The sequence below is a fragment of the Dermacentor andersoni genome, chromosome 1 (genome assembly GCF_023375885.2).
Source record: "Dermacentor andersoni chromosome 1, qqDerAnde1_hic_scaffold, whole genome shotgun sequence".
Classification (NCBI taxonomy): Eukaryota; Metazoa; Arthropoda; class Arachnida; order Ixodida; family Ixodidae; genus Dermacentor; species Dermacentor andersoni.
The window spans coordinates 132,124,395-132,136,772 of record NC_092814.1 but is presented as its reverse complement, the minus strand read 5'-3'; the positions used below and the strand labels follow the sequence as shown (position 1 = coordinate 132,136,772).

At 44.1% G+C, this 12,378-nt stretch overlaps 1 protein-coding gene across 1 annotated transcript in view; it reads right to left on the bottom strand.

Annotated features, from left to right (window-relative positions):
* Positions 1–12,378, bottom strand: part of LOC126545907 (uncharacterized) — a 73,856-nt gene that overhangs the window by 51,555 nt on the left and 9,923 nt on the right. Inside the window, exons 6-7 of the mRNA XM_050193947.2 lie at positions 5,284–5,347; positions 1,422–1,553 (exon numbers count right to left, since the gene is read on the bottom strand). Of these exons, the coding sequence (XP_050049904.1) occupies positions 1,422–1,553; positions 5,284–5,347 (196 nt within the window). The remainder of the gene's footprint in view (positions 1–1,421; positions 1,554–5,283; positions 5,348–12,378) is intronic.

The following is a 12,378-nucleotide window of genomic DNA, read 5'->3' as shown; positions in this document are numbered from 1 at the left end:
CAATACTGTATATCGGTTATAACAATGAGAAGTTGCTGCACCATCGACTTCTGTATGTTTTCCATGGTGAAATAACTTGCTTACTAAATGCCCCAACGCCGCATTATTGGTTATAACGATGAAGTCTGGCTGCTGGGTGTCCAAGTAAAAAAGTAGTGAAATGTGTAATCCTTGAAAAGAAAAAAAAAACAAAAAACGAGAAATTCGAGCCGCTGCACAATGGGCCGCTGCTCCAACAGCCACAGCGCACTCATTTTCCAGCCATCTCCGCACAGCTCTCTCCCGTCGCCCTTCCACCTCTCCGAACACAAATGGGCCGCACCCATAGCTCCACACCGCCCCACCCTCCAAAACATGAACCGCGCCAACTGCGCCGCAAGCAGATTGCTTGCATGTTACTCGCTGATTCCTCATTCAGTGCAGTTCTGCGAAAAGCTTAATGGCTCGCGTTCGTTTTTGTTGGTTGTGTCGAAGTCGTTCCTGGCCACGCACGCGGTTTCTCAACTTCGCTTGACTCGCCCCCGAAACGGAAGATGGCTGATCCGCCCACTGATCAACGGCAATGCACGCCGTTGCCGATGAAAAGAAAGCGCACGGCTATAGATTTGAAAACTAAGTGTTTCTAACCGATGAGGTGATCGTGGCGAACGTGCTTGCACCGGATAGCGACGATGGTGGCGATGATGCGGTAAGGCAGGCTGTCTCAACGTTGTCCTCACAGGAAGCCTCCGGGGCTTCGTTATCGCGAGAGACCTTCCACTGCACTACGTGGAGCGCTTGGATGCCTTGCAGCAGGATGTCGGCAAGCTTCGCGTAAAGCGTGCATGGTTGACAGACATAGGCTTTTCTCGTGCAAGCCAGTGAGAAGTACATGGTGCGATGCTTGCGGCGATCTCTCCTCAGCGTTTCTTCTGGATTTCTCAAGCTGACAGGCTGCCACGGCAGCCTTTTCGCAATTTTTAAACGGCCCCTTTTGGGGCTACCAAAGTGATGCCTCGGAGGTGCTCGCATATTGCTTGCCAGCCGCGACACCTCTTTGCAGTTGTTATAGCAGTGCCATCCTTTAACGCTGACAGCCACGGCTTGTTACACGCCATCGGAGCGCCCAGGAAGCAGTTAAACGAGTGAACACGATCAGCAGTCGGGCAGAGGAAGGTGGTGGGGAGGGGCACTGGCCTCCCTGCCCATATAGTTTTCTCATATCAGCTCTGCCATCCCCCTATTTTGATTTTTTCATACAACCCAGTTATAACAATTATCAGTTATAACAATGGAATTTTCGTGGCACTTGGAATATTATTATAAGAGGGTTCAACTGTAAAAGATTTTTATGCACTAAAGTGTCGGTGTGGGGCTTTTTGAATCATAACATTGAAACTCAAGCTTTTCCCAGAATAAGCATGCAGGTAGCGTTCACTTACAATAGAGCAGTTGCAGTTAAGGGTGGTCTGTAGCGCATCATCCTCGTCAGTCTGGCTGATGTCAAACAGGTTCACCAGGCCATCCATGCTGGACGAGGCCATGCAGTTGGGCTTCGATGGATGGAACTTGATCTGACGCCCACGGGAAAGATGAGCTGTGGTTTGCTAACCTGCACACGGCTTTTTTTCTGAATGGGCCCTACTGCTGCTATGCTGCAGGTGCCCATGAATGCCTACATATCCATATTTTCCACCCACAAGTGGGCTTCGATCCTAACGTGTCAACATACACATAGCTAGACGGTGCTACGTTTTCACCAACTAGCCTGCTAGATTTAATGCAGCTAAACACCAGCAGTGCATTATGTTTAACAACACACAGATGGTAAATGCCTCAGGAAAACTACATGCAGCTCTGTTAAGATTTAGTTTATGCCTGGCACATTTGCAATAACATTACGAGAGCTGTTAACTGTGCTTCTGGTTTTTAAAAAATGCCACTGCAGAACGAAGTTGCATTCATCTGAAATGCCCGATAAATACCTAGCTTTAAAACAGGCTAAATTGTAGCACTAAAAGGTGCAGGCTCTTGCTCTAAAAAGACTATTTCACACCAGAAAGCCTCATATACATAAGCTATTATATTACTGTCCATAAGTGCCTCCTTCCTGTACTTTCATCTGATGGTACAGTAGAACCTGGTTGATACAATCCTGGTACGTACGATTTCCTGGCGCCAACATTCACTGTCGAGAACACAAAAATTACCCAATAGAGTTACGCTTTTATTTTACCAGTCTATACATTTTCGGAAAGCAGCACAATATTTTGGCACCAACGTTCCATATCTCTCCAAAGTGCGATTGTGTGATACGTTTTCCAGCCACTAATCCCATATAAACGAGAAAATGCACGACGCGCGAGCAATCGAGAACAAAGCTGCCTGCTGTAATACTAGCCCACCCCCCTCACGTGAAAACACTGGTGCACACCCAGTTTCTTACTCCAGTACCAGCAAATCTCCTCCCAGGTCATCGCACGCAACATTCATTCACAGCTATTGCCGACAAACCCTATTGCTATAAGCATCTCCACCAATCTGTTTTACAACACGCGTGGTGTAGTGCCGTTGGTAACGTACTGCGCACTTTTAGTAGGCGATAACCAAAACACGCTGTAGTTCGCTGCTACAGGTGGCACGTTGCGAGCATCACGTTTCGCTCCGTTTCAGTTTCCCATCGCCACCTTAAGACACTATGCAATAGAAAAAGAACCAAGTGCGTCTCGGACCACCATTGCCCCACCAGCTCGACGCATGTTGGCATCTCGTGCCTCATGCAGCAACGATTCGCGCAACACTTGCCTTACGTAAATGTCAGCTACCGACGAGTCTGTCAATTTTTTTTCTGTTATTTTGGATCATACATTTTCTTGGTTAGCAAGTTTTTTTTCTCGCATTTTTTTCAAACATGTACGAACCAGGTTCTACTGTACATTTGGCTGATCGTTTTAGAGCGCTCCAGAGCACTCTGCATGCGCACATTACACTTGGCTGGTTGAAATCGAGTGCTCTGAGCACATTCGGCTGGTTCTCTTGGAGCACTCTCACTTTCGACTTGGGAACGTGACTGAGATCTGGCAGAGTTCCAGTCCCATGACTCCTGTAGCTTCGGCTGTTCGCGTGGCTCCTGCCATGGTGGTAGCGAGTGGGTGCATCAGCACCTGTATACTTTGTTTGTTTAGCACCGATGGATTTCCTCTTACAGCATCCGATTGCTCTGGCAAGCGGCTCCATGTGCAGCTCAGGTATACTTTGTCTGGCTACAATCTAAAGCGGGCTCCGCATCGTTGGAAGCGGAGTCGGAGCACAGTAGAAACCAGCCAAATGTACCAGTAGTCAGGAAGCAGCACTGTCACCGCACTCCCTACAAACCCATTTTTTGAATAAGTGCCACCAGCGATATTTTTGAAGTCTTAAGGGAGTACTACCAAGGGCCTAGGGATAAACACGAAATAACCTTAAACTTAATTTTCTTGGAGTGCTACTTGTGGTACTGAGCTGTGCACTTTTGTTCAGCATAATAATGTGCAGCTCTGACTCGCAAACATTGCTCAAGTCATGCTTGCTTGGACATTTTTGCACAAAACTGCCATAACCCAGCTGAACTTGTACAATACTAAAAGGGCATTGCAACCGCAATACTATCAACTTCAGCTGCAGAATTGGCCATCCCTGACAGGCTAAGTGCTAATAAGATTTTAAACGAGGGGGGGGGGGGTTATAGCTGATAAATATGACGCACCAAAGCAATGAGTTTACTGTAGAAATTAGATTCACCAATATCTTTCCTGTGGTCTAATGACCTGCCACAGTGGCTTAGAGGCTATGGCAGTGCACTGATAAGCCTGAGGTTGCGTGCTCCCGATTCCCAGCCATGGTGGACACAATTGAATGGAGGTGAAATGCAAAAATGCTCATGGTACCATGCACTGGGTGCACATTAAAGAGCCCCTCACCAGGTCCGGTGATCTTGAGCTGACAAGCGCCGTGCATACAGCACGCGATAACGATTGTGCCTGCTAAGTATTACATTGCTACACCCCAGAAAGAGCTGAGATTTCAAACCGAACGCTGTTTGTCCTTCTCTTCGCGGGTGTCGTGCTCCCAGCCCGAGAGTTGATGCACATAACACAAGTGCACCTACGTACAGGGCAGCACCGTGACATCGCTCATAGTGGCTCGTGATTTAGAGAACTATTCAAGGCAACATCTGTTATTTGTGTAATCTGTTGCTTCAACAGACGAATTAAAGTTTAGAAAAATAATAAAAGAGAAACTGAATGTCTGAGTGTGTTTGTTTTACTTCGCAACGTAGCAAGAAAGATGTACTTCCGCTTCGTGTGCTTGTTCCCACGTCACGCAGTTGAGCACGCAGACAAACGAAACTATGTCATTTTCTGCCGTGTTCCAGCATGTGATCATGCTCTACGATCTGCTTGCGTCTGCCTCAGTGTTCGTGTAGCACTGACTTATATCGCTAGTCAGGAGTTCTCGTGCATAGTGTGCAAAATTACGGGCTGCACGAAATGAGGCAAAGGCTTACGTGCAAAACCCTCAGCAGAAGTGCACTGCGCAGCAAAAAAGTAAGAAAAAAATAATAAAGAAGACGGGGGCCTGTGACATATGCATCACGCAATCCTCCAGCTCCGGTATGGGAGAACGCAGGAAAGGAATTTCGCTTGCAGAGGCTAGGCGGGGCAACTGGAGCGAGTGTCTATATTGGTGGTGGTGCTCGCCTCCTGAAATTATGGGTTTGAGGCGCTGTATCTCAGCTCTTAATAAACCAATTTGAAAAATTCTTGCAGTAGAACACTCCCGAAAGGGCATGTAAAAACTTCCAGCATATAACCAAACTTGGATATGTGACTTGGTGAGGGGCTCTTTAAAGAATCCCAGGTGGTTGATTTATCTGGAGCCCCCTACTACGGCGTGCCTCATAATCAAATCATGGTTTTAGCACATAAAAACTTATTTAATTTGTAGTTAATGAGCAACTAGTTGTCTTTTTTATGTCAGAATCAAACTTTCTGCATGTGACAGTTTCCTGTAAAGTCCTGGACTGGAATGGCGACTATTCGACTACAACCTACAGTGCAAACTGTAGGTATTAGTCATTTTTTTCATAGCATTTTTTTTTTGCCAAACAGACTTTCTCCTTCTAGGGCAAACACATCCATTGTAATCCTTCCAGCTTTCAAGGTACAAAGATTACACTTAGCTACCAATATGATTACAATAAATATCTTAAAACATTTAATTATGCTCTATACAGGAAGCTACATAGAATAAATATCCTCCTACCTGAGTGATGTCATCATTATGAGAGTCCCAGTAGCCACCGAGGATTTTGTTGCTCCTGAAATCCCTGAAAATGAACAATGACATGTATTTACACGGCTATTCACTGATAAACAATCATGTAAAATGAAGCACAAAAAGAAAAATCAAGCATGAACTTTTGTTACACAGATTTCATAAAAGGGCACAATTTGTTTTCACATATAAACAAAGGAGCATTGTATATCAAAAATGAATGGCAACAGGCAGTGGATCAATAAGTATGAAATCTTTGCTTTGTTGCACAGCATTCCCACACAAAATGTGCAGCCTATATAGCAAGCATACAGCTGCCCATTTTCTTAAGTGCACTGAAGATGTAGAGAATAGCTGTCAGTAGATAAGGCCAAGCTCCTTGTTTTCTTGATCAGGAACACAAGATGCCCAACCTGTTTTTGAGCTAATTTCTAAATTTTAGTTATAAATGCTGTAAGCAGGCACACTGTTTCCGCAATTATATGCACAGAAGATATCTGCAGCTTGATTGGCATTTCAATTCTCCACAGTAAAGAATAAGAAAAACATGTAAACGTAATATTTGGCCTAAAGATTTTTAGCACTAAAATACATTTATTGGTCCTTGATATAATAAAGCATGAGCTTGTTAATTCCAACTTCATGGGACTGGAAAGGATATCTGAATTATACAATTTTTGAATAAGCAAAGACATTCTTTTTATTTAGCATAGATCACCATTACATTACTCTGTCATTCAGACAATGTTCCTCAATCCCCACATGAAGGCAATCGGCTAGCTATGGTTACGGTTTGCCCCGCCAATCATTATCATCATAGGAGGGTTAGCAGACCTGCATAAAAGTAACAACACTGTGGGATATATCCCGACCAAGTTCGCACTAAAGTGTGTGCACATATATATACATACATACTCGAATTTATTAAGATGGTTATTCTATTTTTATTCCATTTGGTTTCAATAATTTGCATTCACAACCTAGTTTATTTCAGAGCAATTCAGGAGTAAAGAAGTGGAGTTTTGGGGTACTAGATTTCATTTTTGGAACAAATCATTAATATGTATCATCTCTGCTAATGGAGCCAATAAAAGGGCACTAAAAAGAAACACTAAATAAGTTAGCCTAGTAATTATTTGTTCAAAACATTATTCTTGTTAATTTTGAGTTAATAGGTTGTTTATTAGAAAAGGAAATGAAGGTCAAATTTTATTTATTAAATTTAGTGCTCAAACCCCAGTGCCAGTACATCAATGTGACATCACAGATTTGTTTATTTTTTCTCCCTCCTCCGTACTTGAGCCATTGTAACTCAGTAAATGTTCTTGAAACTTGCTAAGTTAAATGTCTGGCTTCTCCAAATGCAATGTTGTCCATTCTCACTAATAAATTGAACAGGCCCTTGGTGCGTAAACTTACAAGGCAGCGTTGCCACTTGTCTTTCACTTTTATGTCTTTTCTGGCTTAGCCTTTTCTCGTGTTAAGAGCGGCTTCTTATTGCAATAGTAATTACACGGACACTCAAAGCTCATTTCCTCTTTCACCATGTTATCCTCAATTAAGTCCAAGTGCAAGGAGAGTGAGTGGCCAGCACGCCATATGTAGTAGGTGTGAGGGCAAGCATGCAAGGGCAAGCTGAGTAAAAGGGTGGCCTGATGCACGCCATCGTCCAGCGTGCCCATATGTTGGAGGTCACGCAATCAAACACACACTAGAGAATGAGAGCACGCATCTCCTCCTCTAGCCCGGCAGTGGCTGCACGTGGCTACCCGTGCAATGTATGTTGGAGGTCATCTGTGACGGGTACCAGGCGAAGGACAAGCATACAAGGGCAAGCCGAGATGGCTGGTGGCTTTATGCGCACCGTCTTCCCATGCGCCTAGTTTTGCACGTCGCGTAATCCAGTTTTCGAGATGCGGCACAGCTGAAATGGTGAAGCAAGTAGCAGCATGAAACGTTCACTTTGCAAAGTCCCCGTTTCTGCCGCTCATCAGCAAACGCTCGCAGTCATCAAGCGAGATCTGTTCATGTTTTTTGTCTATAGGCGTGACATCATGCTTGTTTAGTTAGCGAATGTTTATTGCAATTTATACAGCCTAGAAAACTATGAAACTTACTTTGTGTATTTTTTTACACTTTGCCATCACTATCAATGCTTCATCATTCAAGTGAAACAGCTACTTTCTTGGCATTGCAGAAGAGTTTACTACAGGGATGGAAGCGGTCAATGAAGTCTTGGAGAAGCTCTGGGAGCAGCAAATTTGGCACATTGGAGCAGGTTTGGAGCATGATTTGTCCGTTTTGGAGCAGCTTGGTAAAGGTCAATATGAGTGAAATACAAGCGTATGAAGAAATGGTGTTCCTTATTTGACTATGTAGAACACTTTTAGATTATGACAGATCTGGGAAGGTACTCGTCCACCTAGTGGACATGTCCATTTCGTCTGCTGTTGAAGTTCTGATTGGCTGGGCTGCACTGGGCATCCGCAGCAACCAGGCGCAACAGCCAATCAGCCCTTCAGCAGCAGATAAAATGGACATGTCCACTAGATGAATTCTTACAGAATACCTCCCCAGTTCCGCGGAAGCCTGCAAGGCAAGTAAAATTCATGACAGGGAAAAATTGTCATCCACCCGACTGTAGCATGAAGCTCCAAAGTAAACCCATACAGGTTTCTCAGAAACCACCATTAAATTACATACTGGATGTGCAAACTAACTGTGGCCAAGAAAAAAATAAGCGAGGGCTTTCTGTGAACAGCACCCACTCTATGTTGATAGACTTATGTTAATGCTAGTCATATTTCTTTCTTCACTGTGAACTAATACTTAATTTTAATGAACTAACATTCCTTCCCTTACTTATTCAATAAGGTGCCAATACAAAGGTTGTGGAAAACTCTCTCACAAAGTTTCCCATTGCTAAATTTAAGAAGTATGAAGAAATGAATGAGGAGGAGGCAAATACACTACATGGGGCTTTTTGCAGGATTCAGAAATGCAGCTTGTGGAACCCAGTCACTCGTGCCCTAGAGTATTAAAGAAGTACAGGTATACTTTTGCCACACTTTTTCTTTTATTAGGTAGCTGCTTAACCCATAATCATGGTACAAGGCCTGAAATCCTCAAGTGTGCAACAAATCACTAATTACAGTTGAATGTTGTACATACATACCTGGCAGGAATGCAGCATAAATATGCACTAAACAAGAGTATACACACCAGCAACAAAATACAAACTTTTATCTCTTCATGTGCACCGTCACCAAGAAAGAAATGCGATGCCACAGTATATGTTTACTAACATATATCCCAAAGTTCTATTCTGCGACGCATTGTCTATCTGTGCCGTCTCATTCCGCAACAACGAAATTTCCGCAAAAAAGAATCTTTTCGCGTTCCCCGCTGATTTCATTGTTGCAAGGTTCAACTGTAGTACAATATTCAGAAGCATTTGCGCGCATATTTTCATGCGGTTCTAAATGATCTCACAGCTGAAACCATTCCATTAAAGGGCTCCTCACCAGGCCACCTAGCACATTTTTGTTACACGCTGGAAGTTGTTACATGCCCTCTAGGGAGTGTTCTGCTGGAAGAAATTTTTCATTAATAGCCAAGATAGAAATATTTCAGTGCCACGAACCCATGAATTCAGGAGGCGAGGGCCACTGCCAAGAGAGAGACTCTCTCCACCTGCCCCGTTTAGCCTCCGCAAGTGAAATTCCTTCCTTGCATTCTCCCATAGCAAAGCTCGAGGATCGAGTGACATGTCATGGGCCCCACCTTCCTTTCTTTTTTCCTCACTTTTTTTGCTTCGCGGCACACTTCCACGGATGCCGTGGCGCACACGCTGTTGCGTTGTCTCATTTCGCACAGCAGGCGAGACCAACTGACTAGCAGTATAAGTCAGTGCTACGCGAATACTGAGGCAGACACAAGCAGTTCATAGAGCATGATCGTGTGCTGGAACACGGTAGAAAATTACACATTTTTGATGTCTGCAGGCGTGACTGCACGATGTGGGAACAAGCAGACAAAAGAGAAGTACATCCAATGTGTCTACCAAGTTGAAATTTCCAAATTCCCCAAGCTTTCCAGGTTTTCCCCGAGTGCTTATGCTAACCATTAGTGACACAGAGCTTTCTTTTGTTTTATGCCAAAGCGGCCTGACACCATGTTGCCGAATCGCGTCACTCTCTAGTAAGCATGTTAAAAATAAAAAATTTAATCCAGTTTGAATAGTAAGGAGTAGTGTTTATTTTATTAAAAAAGAAAACAGAAAGGAAGGTTTAATATCTTGGAAAAAGAATGGTAAAACCCATTATCAAACATTCCCAAACACAAATAAAAAGGAGATGCATAAAGAAATAAAATATTTTCGAAGATGAGCTATTTCTATCAACTGATAGCAAGCTGATTGGTGTGAGACCTGAACTCTGTCACACGTGAGATTCTCTCTCAACAGCTGGTAACCTCAACTGTCCTGACATACTCTCGGCCCACGCACAACGCCTCAGTGTTGCGTTTCACTGCTTTAAATAGTTTTAGTTTGTATTAGGGACACCTGCTTCTCGGCGTCAGCCAACACTGTTTTTTAAACCCATGCTCCTTTAAAGAAGGAGCGGCACGCTTCCTTTCCCATTAATTCCTCAATGTTTCGATCCCTTCTGTTCCTGTCCTCCTTCCGACGCAACGTTCGCCCCACAGACCATTTGAAGCATCCTCTTGGTCAGTCGTACAGACATCGTCCAATTTTTCGGACTATCTAGGGGCTGCGAGAACGTTAAAAAAAAATCAGGCAGTCGGAAAAAGTGAATGCGTCTTTTACTGCCCTTAAGGGCTAAACTCGCCCCAGGCACATCTGAAAAAGCGCTCTGAAGGCCTGCCAGTACACTTATTAGGCATATCAGTGCTCGCCGTTTGACAGGAGATTGCGGGTGCACGTGTGTATAATGAAGAAATATGTACTGTGACCCGTGACGATTGCCCCTTCCCACGCTTGTTATGCTCACCACAATACTTTCGCGTATGCTTCAAGGTGTAACATTGGTGTACTAAGGCGAAGTTGCCTTTCGGGAACCAGCATCATATGCAACACGCCGTGCTTTCCGAGCTTCAAAGCCAATGTGAAGACCACAAAGGCGGAGTCAGTGCCATTGCTGACAGCGGTGAATTCTTCCAATGAAAAACATGGCACATAATGGCAAGAAGCTTAATAGCAAACGTCGAAGCAGCTAGGACTAGCGTTGCTGCAGTAGTGGCTACGGCTGCCAGCAGATCTGCGTGCGAGTGCCGGTTCGAGGCAGCGAGGTAATCAAAATGGCGGCAGTGGTGGCTTTGATTATAATGCCCTTTCAGACCTGCGGTCACGGCAAAAAGTCAGGAAAATTGGACGGCGAAGGGTTCTTGCATCTGAAATTTCAGACGTTCTTATACATAGGCTTTATGGGGTACGTGGTTGCGCCGCGAAGCTGTCCGAATTATCGGGCATCCGGAAAGTCTGTTGATGGCTGGACATTGGCAACTCCTTCAGCAGACTACACCGCGTCAAAGACAATTCGTTACAATTCCTCTGTTACTCGAGCCAGCATTACCACGACTTTCGTTCTCTTTCAATAAATTTACATCTAATTTTCCCTGAGTATTTCCAGACTATTCAAAATCCCGGAGAATTGCCAGTTTTCCCGGTTAGTAGCCACCCTGTACATTTCTCTTGCTGCGGTGCATAAGTAAAACACACAGACATTCAATTCGTGTGTTTTATTATTTAACTAAACTAATTTGTCTACTGAAGCAACAGATTACACAAATAACAGATGTTGCTTAGAATAATTCTCAAAGTCACGTGTGATTACGAGCAACGTCGCAGCATTGTCATGTACGTAGGCGCACTTGTGCAATATATGTCAGCTCTCCAGCTGGGAGCGCGGTGCCCGTGTGGAGAAGGACAAACTGCCGTATTTACTCGCATAATGATCGCACTCGCGTAATGATCACACCCCTGAATTTTGTCGTCAAAATTCAATTTTTGTTCTTTCCCATGTAATGATCGCACCCTGAACTTGTTGCAGCGATATGTCATGTGCCAAGTCTAGCTAATAATGATTGCACTTACCTTCTGTCGAATGCTAAACTACTCTTGAAGACATACCAAGCGGTCTGCATGCACCCAACATTCTTAAGCAGATGCCCCATTTCATTCTTTTCATCACTTTCGGCACTTCCATGAAAAAAAAAAAAAAAGCTACAACCAAACTTGCCATGGCTTTATTATTTGTAGGCTTCATAATGGTTTTGGTCAACAACAACATAAAGGGCGCCTTTCGATTCTTCTCGTCTGCACTCGTGGGCACACAACAAATCGCGAGCGGCAACGATAGTGGCCACGTTTACACTCGTATGTTAGAGGTGTACCCTATTCATATGCCGTCACTTGTAATGCAGCTAAGATATTCGCCCACCCTTAGAGAAAACATGCCATAGTAGGATAGCAGTGAAGACAAAAGCCACAGTTTCCACAGCATGCCCGCCATATGTTTTTATGTCACTGGCAGCTAAGCGTGCCCATCTCTGTTTCTGTCCCCTCAAAGTGGACATGGCTACGTTATTGTCGCAAACTTGCAGATATTAACGATATTATTAATTACTGATACGGAAGAAGCTGTTTCAATACACGTAATGTACTCACGAGAAGAAAAAGATAACCGTGTTTGGCTTGCTCCACCGGTTGTCATTTTCGTTTTGGTGTCCCGCACTGACAGCGGCAGCCGCCTGCTTGTCATCCCGCAGCAAATGTGGGATGAAGAAAGGAAATGTTTCTTTTCGTGGGAAATTTAACCAGCGTAATGATCGCACCCCTTAATTTGCATCAATTTTTTTTTTTACAAAAAAGTGAGATCATTATGCAAATAAATACGGTATGATCGGAGCTCTTTCCGCAGAGCATAGCGATGCAATACTTAGCAGACACAATCGTTAGCATGCATTGTATGCATGGCGCTTATCAGCTCAAAATGGACAGACCTGGTGAGGCACCCTTTAAGTAAAGCAGCAGAAAAGCTTTCTACTGCTTTACTGGCCTTG